The sequence below is a fragment of the Fringilla coelebs genome (genome assembly GCF_963513975.1).
Source record: "Fringilla coelebs genome assembly, chromosome: 1".
NCBI classification, from domain to species: Eukaryota; Metazoa; Chordata; class Aves; order Passeriformes; family Fringillidae; genus Fringilla; species Fringilla coelebs.
The window spans coordinates 66,556,106-66,568,571 of NC_140028.1; the positions used below are offsets into that span (position 1 = coordinate 66,556,106).

Here is a 12,466-nt window from a genome sequence, read left to right on the forward strand (position 1 = left end):
TTCAGTGCCTGTAATTTGGAGTTTAGAATTTGAAGGCACGCATTAATCTGGCCATTAATCTGGCATTTCTGTAGCACCTTCATTGCTTATTAATTTCAGTGACTTGGGAATATAAGTAGTACAACATGTGAAATTATATTTCTTGTAGAAAATTTAGCTTTTGATCTGTTTTGGTATTTGTTAATCACGCAGTTTTAAGCTGTTCTGCAGTTTAAAACTGAAATTATTCTAAGATCTGCTCTCTAAAGTTCTTCACATGCCCACTCTTCAGTATCACTATAAACTAACATTGTGAAAACCTCTAATAAGTGGAAGACTAAACTGCTCTTGGAGAATTGTTTAAGAGCATTTTGTTAGCATATGCTGCTTGAGAAATGTCTCATTCTTCATTGAGTAACTCCAAGATGGACTCTCACAGTCAAACCTTGATTGAGATTTGGGGAGTTTTTCCTTTTCTTAATTTGTGTTCAAAATGAGTATTCCAGGGAGAAAAACAGCCCATTACAGTGGTGATTTGGTTTTTGTAGTGTTAATTGTGACATTAATACTATGGTTTTGGAGTTGCAGTAGAAACTGCTAAAGATCCTTAAAAATGTTGTGAGAGTAAGTGGGTATATGATTGCATATTAGTTAATGCCACCAATATTTGTTCTTCTGTTTGTATAGCTTGCTGGGAAATCTAATAAAGTAAAACTAATATATGTAGCTATTTAAATCATACCATTTAAAAATAAATGCTCATTTGTTTCTTTTCCAAAAAAATATTTTCTAGGCATTTATTCTTTCTGCAGTTGAAGATTGATATTGCAGAAGGAAGGTAATTAGAAGAATCTTCACTTTCTCTATAATTCTTTTAAAAATAAAATTAAAAAGTCTTTGACCTGAGGGTATGGTTGCTGTAAGATTATCCCAGTTACCCCATAAATATGGCTTGTGAAACACTGCTTTTAAGGAAAATCACATTGCTAGGAAATATTACAAACTTTCTCATAGCTCACTTACTAAGAACAGTTTAGAAGTCTGTGGTGAATGAGCTGTAGGAGATGCTGTGTGCCAACAGGCTCAACATCAACCACAGAAATATTTATGCAAGGCTTGGTGTGCCAGTCATGGAATTCCAAACCTGGGGACCCACTACCTAGTGCAGTAATGATGAATAGTAATGGGCAATTCATGCTATCATTTCTCACTTCAGGGTTATATTACTTAGATGGTGGGCATATATCCAATGGTTTATTTGGCTGTGATTTCTATGTGTTTGTACATTAAAAAAAAGTAACAAGGAAAACATGGTCCAAGCATTGCTGCCAAATGTCAGTTGCCTACAGCTGTTGGCTTTTTTTCTTTTATAGAGTCAGTTTTGGTCCTAAGATCAGAGCTGTCTTTGTGCTTGGCATTTGGGTAATTTCAATGTTTGTGTCTCATTTTAAATACACCAGAATTCAGCTATTAAGGTAATGTCCAGAGCCCCATAAAAATATTATCTCCTTTTTCTTTCTTGACTAAGCATCCAGCAAGAGTTTGAGCATGTCTTTTCCTATTAGTTCCTTCTGTTCACTTAAGGGACTGTTTAATATCTTGTACTGTGCTTTAACAATCAAACTTAGTAAGAAAAAATCAGATACTCTTTTGAAGATAAATTAGTTTTTTGCATACAGAACCAATTGTGAGACAGTTTCAATAAGACATGCATACAGCCTATGTTTAAATAAAATTATTTCCTCTCCTTTCCAGGTTGTCATGCCCCATTAATTCTGCTGTTGTCCTGGCATCATATGCAGTACAATGTAAGTAATAACCAACCAACCATTATTTTGTTAATAAATTTATTTGACTAACTACTTTCTTGGCTCTTTGGCACTGAAAAGTCAGGAAAGATTTATTTTCTTATCTATTTGTGCAGAGTATTCAGTATGCAGGTGAAGGTTATTAGAGCAGCCTCCAGAGGCAGTCTAAATAGAAAAAGAATACTTTTTTAGGCCTGTACAAAAAAAAAAAAGTTGATACCTTTATGTGCTCTTCTGTCTGCTGACTAAAAAGTCAGGTTTTCATTGTCAGTGGAAACAAAACTGTGAAACTTACTGTGTGTTACAATAGCTACAAGAAAGCATTCCAAGGGAATAAGTGGTCATCTCGGGAGCAGATAAGAGGAAGGTAAACTCATGATTAAGAAACTACAGTGTTCTTACACAATGTTTGTTTCATGGAATTTGGTTTTTTAGTTATGTAAAACTGGCAACACATTTAAGGTGACTTTACATGTAAGAACTTACATCCTTTTCATCTGCCTTGAGCTAGCAAAAAATTTCAAATGATGATACTAGAAAAACATCTGTAGGAAAACCAAACTGGAGTCTGACAATGCCTTGCAAGCAGCCTCAACAGATAGGTCTTCCTCCAGCTGTTTTTCACTTTCTCATTAAACAAATTAAAAAAAAAAACAGGTTGGGGGTTTAGTGGAGTTTGCATATTTGTTAAAATAGTCAGGGGAAAATAATTGAGAATAGTTGTGTAATTATTTGGCTGAATCTCATTTCTTTTATGGAAAGGCTAACAAGGCCCACAGAAACAATTGAGGTAATTTTTGTTTGAAATAAGAACGAAGATAAAATAATTAAAGTGTGGTTTTCAAAGAGGAATGTGATAAACTCTTAGTATCTCTTGAAACCCTAAGAGTCTATGAAACATTTGCTTTATGTTAAAGCATATCATATGTCACATCCTTTTAGAAAATGAAACTGTAATCAGATTCAAGCTTCAGTAAGCACAGTTGAAATTTTCCAAGTTTCCATAGTCCCAGTTTTGGTGCCAAATGAAATGCATCCTGCTCTGGTGTTTCTGAGGCCCAGTAAGGGCACTTGAAGGCTGAAACACTCTGCACCATTAGGATTGCTAAATGAATTGGTGATCCAATTGTGCTAAAGCTCAAAAATGAAGAATACAAAGGTTTTATCAAAAGGGAAATTTCTCATGCTGTATGTAGTGTACCCCAAATCTCCAATTTGTTCCTACTTCCTCTTCAGTTTTGCGACTGTTCCCTTTTTAGTACTTAGGCTAGGATACCTACTAACGCAGTTATCTGTACTAAAGGAGAATGATAGAAGGACGGTGAAGATTGTCAAAGGGTGCTAGTGTGTTTTAATCATTTCTTTCATGGTATATTCTGGATTTTCCATTGAGCTGTTTATCTCTTTTTCCTAACTTCTGATAGTGCTGGTTTTACCAGATGGTGGGGATTTTTTTTGTTTCTTTTTTAATCAAAAAAGCCACAGCACAGAAAACCCCAAACCCAAAATTAACTATTTTTTGCTATATGATTTCCTTTCTGTTGCTGTTTGTGTGATACTGATATTTATTCTCTGAATTGGTAGGGAATGAAATGTTTAATAGAAAGACATATTCCCTTAAGTTTTTTCGTTTTACTTTTACCTGAAGATGATGTCATAGGAAATCAAGGATTTCATTTTTGAAATCAAGGATTTCAGTCTCCTTACTGAGTCATGTTTGCTGTGATTCCTGTCAGTTGAAATTGTTTTAAGTAGTTTTCTATTAGCATTTTAATTTCTAATCATCCTTAGTAAGGAAAGCTGAAGTTCTTGGTATGAGGTAGCTGCTTATGAGAAATCCATCATCTGAGGTTGCCATGAATCATTTCTACCTGAGTTATTTACTGCCACTTCTTGGCGTCTTTCAGGCTGCTCTCTCCTTCTCTAGCTTCCCTTGTATGCAGAAGGGGAAATCCTTGTTGTCTGACAACCTTGTGGGTTGTTTATTTAAAAGGTGTAGCAGTTGTTGCTGTTGGGAGGGCTAAAACCAACCTCTTTCACAGTGTATGAAGTCTGGTGTTTGATATTTCTGCTCTTGCTTCTTAACTTAAGGTTTTCCACATGCTGGTTGGCCTTTAGAGGCTTTGTCTGAGTTTTGCAAGGGGAGAGTTTTTGGTGATATCTGCTGGTATGCTGCTTCTCTGTAGTGCTCTGTGTGCAGGCATTTGGTTCTGAAATAAAGCTCTGACGTGTCCCTCTGCCCTGCTGCAGCACACCCTGCGTTGCCTGGTGGGGCTAAGTTACAGGGGAATGCAAGTGGGTGTGAATACTGTGTCTGAAGAACATGTGACTGAACCTGATTACGAGCATACTTCAGACACTTTGAGAATAAGTTGTCAGTGTATTATCAGGAATGTGCTTTGGAACAAAACAGTCAGTGGATTTTGAATTACTCTTTTTTTAAGAACTTGTCAAGGTACATTTAAAATAATTTCATCATTGTGAAGTAGGAAGGATACACTCATACTGAAAAAAAACTTGATAAATCGTGTGGTTTTAGTAGTGTAAAATGGGAATGTTGTACTGTCTATGAAACCAAATAAGGAAACCTATAAGTGCGACTATTTCTTTTTTAAAATTTCAAATGGTGATTTAACACTACTTGTTTTCTATCACTTCATGTAGCAAATTGCCATTTCCAGGCCATTGTTTAAATGCCCAGCTACTGGTGTGTAAGAAATCCCTTGAGTTTTGTGAGAATATGCTCTTATGTTAATATATCCATTGCTGACTTGGAACTTGAATCTGAAGCACAGCAATAAAGCCAGCAAAGATGTTATGAATGCTTCTAAGCTTGTTTTTTCCTGGGCATCAGTTGCTCTTGTCTCCTGTGGTACTGCTCCTCTCAGCCCTGCTTTGAGAACCAGGGATCATCTCTAGCGCACTGCGATCTGTCTTCGGGACTTTGTTCAGAAAGGCGTTAACTGGTTGCTAGGGCTTCCAATGGACTTTAACCTCTTCTAAGGAAAGGAAGGCTGGTGGTGATGAGGAGTCAAGGAAAGCTGAACTTAGTGTGAAAGTCTCTCAGGAACTGGGAATAGGAGTGTTAGAATTTTGGGAATGCCAGAAGGTTGATGCCCCAGAGATAGAGGTGGGCTGTAAGACTTAGAGAAACATTAACACCACAGTGAGGCCTGACTCTTTCTTCTGACTTGACATAATTTTGCCTTACTTAATTTATAAAAATTATGTTGACCCCTCAGACTTCCTAGTTTATGGAAACCACTCTCTTTTCATGATTAGCATTTGGGAATTTTTCTGTGTGTGCTCCCTACCCATGCTTACTTGAAGTTAAATAATGCTCATAAGGACATCTCATATAAGCTGAGAGACTTGCTTACAGATCATCCAGATTTCTGTTTCTTTCCAGGGCATCTTTAACCTTTGTGTCTTAATCAAAATCAGACTGGATTAGCAGAGAGAACTTTGAGCTGAATTTCCAGGGTTTGAAATTACTTACTGGGTGTTTTGGGTAGTCTGAGGATTGTGTGCATGTCACATCTGTTCTTCTGAAGCCTGCATCAATGCTGTTCAGTCAGAGGTACCTTTTATCATATCTTACCTGTCATCAGCAGTGCCAGTGTTATCTGTGTGATGGTGATGAAACTCCCAATACAAGAATCAGCTTGGAGAGATTAATTGAAAAACATTCCCATTTTCTTCCATATAGTTCACTGAATTCTAGATCACTGCTCCTGAGCTTTTTAACATCTCTGTACAACAGATCATCTAAGTGTGCTGATTGTTTATATATAGCAACTTTCCAGCTCTTTTGGGCTGATTTTCTCTAATTATATTTTACAGTTGTGTTAGGCAATACAGAAGCCACTTCAAGAGATCATTGCTTGAAGTATTGTTTGTGATGGTCTTCCATTAAGCCACAAATAATTTTTTGTAATGTAACAGTTTAAAAGAAGGTTCAGTCTCCAGAGTGGATAACCCCAGACTGAGATACTGGCAAGTGCTGTAGCTGAAGGAGCTGACTTCCGCAGAGCCTCAGATTTGACACTACTATTCTTCTGTATTTTGAGTTGGATGAACATATTAAATGTTTTTGTGTAACACAACCAAAAAGGGGGAAAGGAGAGTTTCCCAAGGTCAAGGTCCATATAATACAGTCTTACACTCATGGTAACAGCTTCAAGTTGCATCAGGGAAGGTTTAAGTTCCGTATTAAGAAGCATTTCTTCACCAAAAGGGTTGTCAGGCTTTGGAAGAGGCTGTCCAGGTGAGTGGTGGAGTCAGCATTCCAGGAGGTATTTAAAAAACGGTACATGTGGCACAGAGGGATGTGGTTTAGTGTGGGCTTGGCAGTGCTGGCTTAAGGGTTGGACTAAATGATCTTAGAGGTCTTGTCCAACCTAAATGACTTTGTGATTCTCAAATGAGTAGTGATGAATGCTGAAAAACAACATATATGGCAGAGGATCAGATGCATTAGTTTGGTAAAGCCTCACAATATTTTGGAGTACTGGTAACTATTCCTTTAAGTCTTTCATCCCAATGTCTCCTCAAAATGAATACTCTTTGTACTTTGGATTATACTTTGCTTTTCTCAATAGTTTTTTGATTGTATCTGTATTGTTTCTGAGGTACATGTTGTATTTGAGATGCAGAAACAGCAACGCAGTATAGTTTATAGTTTCTAATTTGTTTCTTCCTTTTCCTTGTGACTATTGTTTTGTGTTGTTGTTTGACTGTGTCTGGGTTTTAAACTGCTGATTTTTATTTTTTAGTTCTTTTAATAAAAGGCATTACAATGACTGGCTCATTTTTCATTCTGGAGTGGTAAATAACTTGGAGACTACCATTGTGCATGCATAGTTTTCTCTGTTTTTCCTCTACAAATGTTCCTTTGTTTTTATTAATGCCTAATTTCTCATTCTGTCTTACCACAAAATGGCCAGCTGTTGTAAGTGGTCATCAGCAGCTATTTACAGTCATGCCTAGGCTGAACATTTTGTAAGGGCTCTTGAGTGTGAAGAATCATTTCCTTTTACAAAACAAATTAGTTTTAACTCACATGATAGCTAGTTCTACTTGTCCTGTAGGGACATCACAATTTCTTAGGGACTGAGTAGGTTAGTGTTCATGTTCACATCCTTATTTGGATACAGGTTCCACTCGTTGAAACACCTTTCCTTCTCTCAACATACACTTCTGTGGGTTTTGGTCCTTCAGGAAATTTCTCTCTGAAAACCATTTTCAACATGGTGTCATTTTGCTCATTCCAATGTACCTTTTCAGTCTGTCTTTAGTAAGCATCTGTATTTTTATGTTGGTTCTTTGAAATTGAATTCTGCTGTAGCAGATTTTTTTCTGATTCCAGAAACATTTTAACACTTGAATAATTTTTAGTTACTGTTCAGAAACATTTTATGCTAGGAAGTTCATCTTTCTTCTGTTCTCTTTTTGTGCCAAGAAGCAATCACTTAAAACTTCTAAACTGATTAAACTGTATATATTAAGTATATTTTCTTTTTGTACCTCAGTGTTCATATGAAGATAAATTAATCATTAGCCTTTAATACTACATTTCACCCTCATCTCAAGAATGAGAGTCATTATGGCTTCCTGATTTGGAAGCCAGTCATATGATCCTAACTATGTTTTAATCCTAAACTGCAGTTTTATATGTGAGGGATTTTTTATGCAAGACTCCTCCTGCGGTTTGTTTATTCTGTTGCCCTGTGAACCTGATTTTATATGTAGTTATCCTTTTTTTAAAACAGGCAACTCAATTCACTTTTGTGCTTTATTCATGTGACCTAAAATATTAAAATTGCAAAAAAGTTCCAAATTCAATATGAACCTGCTTGTTTACTTTTTGATTTATTTCTCAGGTCTATAGAAAGTTGATATTTAACCAGTTTCTAAAGGCTAGCTTTTGTAGGCATTCCTTTGGGTCAGTTTGTTCATACGATCTAAACTGATTTCTCATCATGGTTCGGCAATGAGCCATTCATACATTTCCCTTCTTGTATCTGAAGTTATTTGAAATGCCCATGTGCAGAAATAGGTTCTTGTGCTATTACTTTGGATACAATTATTTTTCTTATTATTTACAAGCAAAGTCTGTAGAGTTGGAGAGCAATGTCATCTGCACCTCGAGGGATATCTGAACAAATTACTTTTGAAAAAAGTATGGAGAATATATGGCTTGTTTAGGCTTCAATGAGGCATAGACAGATCCTATGCTCTGTAAACATTTATGATCTCAAGACTTGTGTTTCAAGCACTTATAAGCTCTTACTTTATTGAAAGTTTGTAGAACTAGTATTTTGGCATGGTTACTTGGCTATTGAACTCTTCTTTTACTAGAAATTAAAAATAAAGATTCTGGTTTTACTGCATATGTCCTTTTAAATTAATGGTTCATCACATCCCTTTCTTTAAGGCTTTTCATATTAGATATATAACTCTAAAATACAACATTCTGATATTCAAATATTAGGGGTTTGTTTGGTTTTTGATTCATCCTTGGTTCCACTTTCTCTCACTTTGCTCTATATTGTTTGCCAGTTAGAATAAATTAAAGACCAACAGTGGTTTAGAATGGAGAAATGTTAAAACATTATTATTTTTATACTTTAACTTTATCTTCACTGAGTTAGTATCTGCTGACTTGTGATCAGAGCAGAAACTATGTCAGGAGAAACTCAGATTAGAAGTAGGTCTTTAATATTCCCTGCCCTTCTCTCTTCTGGAGAAAACCAGTGAAGAGATAGAAGCATCATGGGTTATTATTCTTGCCGACGTCTCAATATGTCCTAACTTTTTTTCCTGCTTGGATAATTAAATTTTATGCAAGATCATTAGTCTAGCAAGATGTTTCTCTTCTACTGTAACAGCTGGCTAGGGAGTTGGAGAAGCTAAATTGCTCCCCTTGTTGGCATGGCCTCAGGTAGCTGGTAGCAAGAGGGAAAAAACCCAGAATAGCCTATTTAGAAGATTAGAAAGAAGACTGCCTCATAATATATGAAGGAATAACTGTTGTCCCTTTTAGAGAAGGTAAAATTACAGTAAAATATCTTTTCCTATTGCAAAGAAAATTGAAGTTATCTTATTTCTGGCAATCTGGTCTTTTCCCATTGGCAAGATTGGAATTCAGACTGGCTGCAGCAAACCTTAAAGATGTAGATTGTTTCATAGAAAAGATGGGTTGTGTTAAGGACCAGTAAAGGAAGGAATCCTCAATCAACTACTGTAATTATGAAATTGTGGGTTTTATTTTACACTGTTATTAGCAAACTACTTATTTCTAAAAGTTTCAAATATTCACTTCTATTATTGTTGCCTTAGACTTAGCATTGTCAGGCTTGGACTTTTGTCAATATAGGGATATTTCTAAAAATCATTTCAGTTTCTTATGATACTTCTGCATTGTCTGTCTTGGTTGATTTGATGATTTTTTTTCTTTTGGCTTTTTTTTATTAATTCTTGCTTTTTTTTGTTTTTCTTCAGATAGATTTACAGTAATGTTCAAAAAAATGTTTTGGCTCTCATGGAAAATATTTAGTCCTTTGCCTGCCATTTGCTAATTAATTTAAAGTTTAGGCTACCTTTTGAAAGAAGTAACTAAATAGGCAAGACTTTCTGCATTTAAAGTAAATTAGTTTCTCTTTATCATTCTCTTTTTAATTTAAATATTTCGCTAGACGCAGGCAATTAGGTTTGCAACTATATTTACTTTTGACTGCATTTTCCTGGGAATTGTATTGTATCATTGTAGTTCCATTTTTGGACCATATAAATCATGCAGTTTGAACATATATATATGGCAAATATTAGTTATCCCCTGCATTACAGATCCTACATAATTACTAGGTGTAAGTTATTTCTGATATGCCTCTCATGCCCCTCAACTTGAATCACTTATGTATCTCTTTTGTACTTTTATTTTTTTTAATTTTCTGGAAAGTAGTATTAGTATATCGTAAAAGCGTGCTCTTGGACTTTGATTTAGTTGACGAGCTTTTGATGCTGAATTGTTTGCAGCCTATCAGTTACTTTCTTTTGTGTTAATTTGCAAATCATACCAATAACTTCTGGGAAACTTTAAGGCTTTGTAATCACTATTCCATACTCCTTAATAAAAAGAAGGTTAGTACAGGTTATAGTTATTTACTTTTTGTAGCAGCTTGATAATGTTATGCCAATCAGCAGTTATTTCACATTTTCTGTTAAGTAATTCACAGCTCAATTTCTAGGACAGTGTCATAGTTGGTAGGAGAACAATTTCCACCTGAATTTGAGAAGAATGGATGCTTTTTAAGTGACAGATCTTGTTGAAGACTTCTAATAGGTTCTAGTCAAGTAAATGTGTCAAATTGATTTCATTTGCCATCTCTTACTGAACCAATTTGTTGTTCTCTGATGTTACAGTGCTGCATGTCTGTGTCAGCACAGCACATGACATCTGTCTGGTGCTGTTACAGGTTGTGATGCAAAAGTGAGGCTACATAAATAACTAAATAAAGTACTGAGTCATTCAGTGCCTGAGATTATAGTTATGGTAAATGTATTTTGAAAAAAGTCTTACCTCGCTGAGGTCATACAGTTCCCGATGTTCGACACTTCTTGTCTGTTGGGAAATAATTGGAAATTTCTGCATTTTCCCATATGTGTATGTGCTTTAATGAGAAGGAATTTCTTCTAAACAAAAATCCAATTAACTATGAAAACTTTGTATATGTGTTTCTTGTTTCTTAACAGCACAACTTGGAGACTATAATGCTTCAGTGCATTGTTCAGGATATCTTTCAAATTACAACTTTATACCGGAGCAGAACAAAGATTTTCTTACCAAAGTAGAAACGCTGCATGAGCAACACAGGTAATATGGACTTTTAGTTCTCTCTCACCTCTCGGGCTTTTAAATAAAAAAAAAGATGTCAAAAGGAAGACTCAAGTTCTTAGTAGTTTCATTACAACAGCCAGTTGTATTCAATGTAGCTTCTGTTAAATTATATACTTGGGTTTATCATAGACATGCTAGATTAATTATATTCAGAGTATGATGCTAATGCGTTGAAACATTTAAATACATTTCTAGTTATAACCTCCAGGAGATTAGTTAGCCTAAATATTATTAAAAGCAACGGTCTAGAACACTATTCTAAATGTTTGAGGAGTTTGCTGTATGAAGAGCATTTGACCATTTTTGAAATTCTACAGATTTTTTTGGTCTATATATGTGAAAAAAACTCCAAGAAATGCCATAACCATAAACCACTTCAATTAACTTTGTGCTTTCACTCCCCTCTCCTGAGTGTAATATAAAGGCTGCAACAGATTATTCCAGTCAGTGCGCCGCTAATTATTTTTTCAGACCCTGCTGATTTGTCTCTTGTAAGACTGCAGCTTTGGAATTAGTGGTGTTGATCAGATACTTGAAAGCTGAATGCAAATATTCCAATCTAAGAAATTGTCTGTGAGCAAATGAAATCCAAATCTCTGTAGACTTGTTTTCTCCGTCTGTATCTTTACTGCGGCAGAGCTAATTCCCTGCTTTCTTAGTTTCTTTGATTTATACCCTGAAATATTTCCATTTTCATGTCTTCCTAATGTCCCTCAGCTGCTTTTTTCTCATCTTTCAATTCTCTATTTTTTCCTCTGGTTTCTTTACTGCTTGTGGGTGTAGTGAGTTGTTCTGAACTTCGCATATGGTCCCTAGCCATCCAGAGCAGGCCCTGTAATTTAAAGAAGATAACCACTGAACTCTTAACTCCAGCTGTTCGTTCTGTTGGAGATACTAAATCTGGGCTGCTTTCCAAACAGTTCGTATTCAGGTACACAATAGCTGATGCTTCTTTCTACTCCTTCCAAATTAATTTGCAGTTTCCAGTAGGCTCAGTAGTTTTTTGAGGGGAACTTTTAGACAGGAATGAGTAAACCTGCTTGTCTTTAGGAAAGAGACCCCTTGGAGACCACGGAGGGCAGTTTGTGAAGAGTCTTGGATTGGCTGGGTTGAGCTCAGGTATTTGGTGCTGTGGTAGTAAGAGATATAAAAGTGCAGAGGAAAGATCAGAAGTTAGCATTGGTCCAGACTGAGGTGTGGTGGGGGTCTGTTGGAAAGAATCCTTTCTCCTCTGTGTCCTTTCAGTGATACCAATGCTTTCATTGAGTGTCTTTGTGGTGAAGAAGCCTTGAGGGTTGAGAAGTTTAATGCCTGTATTGGAATTAACAGAGATGTTGGTAATTGAAGGTCTGAATAAAAATACTGAGTAAATTGGACTGGAAAAAAATTTTCATTGTTGTTTTAACATGTCTTTCGAAAGTTAGCTCTTAAGGCAGATTTACTTCAGAGTGCGAGGAGAGGCAGACAAATTATTGTATATCCTGGCAGTATTTCTTGCGTACACCTTTGGCATGTGTACGTCTCAGACATGACTTTGACTAGGTCAGTGCCAAGAACATACTTGACAAGAATGGTTCTGGTGTTTACCAGAGCTGCTGGGAAGGAAAGGTGGAAAGGAAGAATTTACTTTTTTACTCTTTGAGAGAACATTGTTCCTTTGGACTGAAATTTCTGCTAATCTGGGATAAAAAAATGTTGCTGTAAATAGGGTTTCAAAGCCAACCCTATAAACATCTATCCTTTTTTCATTCTTTAGTGTCTATGCTTTGGGAAACTTTCA

The 12,466-nt window shown here is 35.9% G+C and overlaps 1 protein-coding gene across 3 annotated transcripts in view; it reads left to right on the forward strand.

Annotated features, from left to right (window-relative positions):
• The window catches only part of PTPN3 (protein tyrosine phosphatase non-receptor type 3), a 119,396-nt gene that overhangs the window by 43,172 nt on the left and 63,758 nt on the right, over positions 1-12,466 (forward strand). For 2 of the 3 annotated variants that reach the window (XM_084219187.1, XM_084219188.1), the window contains exons 6-8: positions 773-817; positions 1,735-1,787; positions 10,542-10,662. In XM_084219187.1, coding sequence (XP_084075313.1) covers positions 773-817; positions 1,735-1,787; positions 10,542-10,662 — 219 coding nt within the window. Of the gene's footprint in view, positions 1-772; positions 818-1,734; positions 1,788-10,541; positions 10,663-12,466 lie in introns of those variants that run through there. The other variant, XM_084219189.1, reaches the window with a different exon arrangement.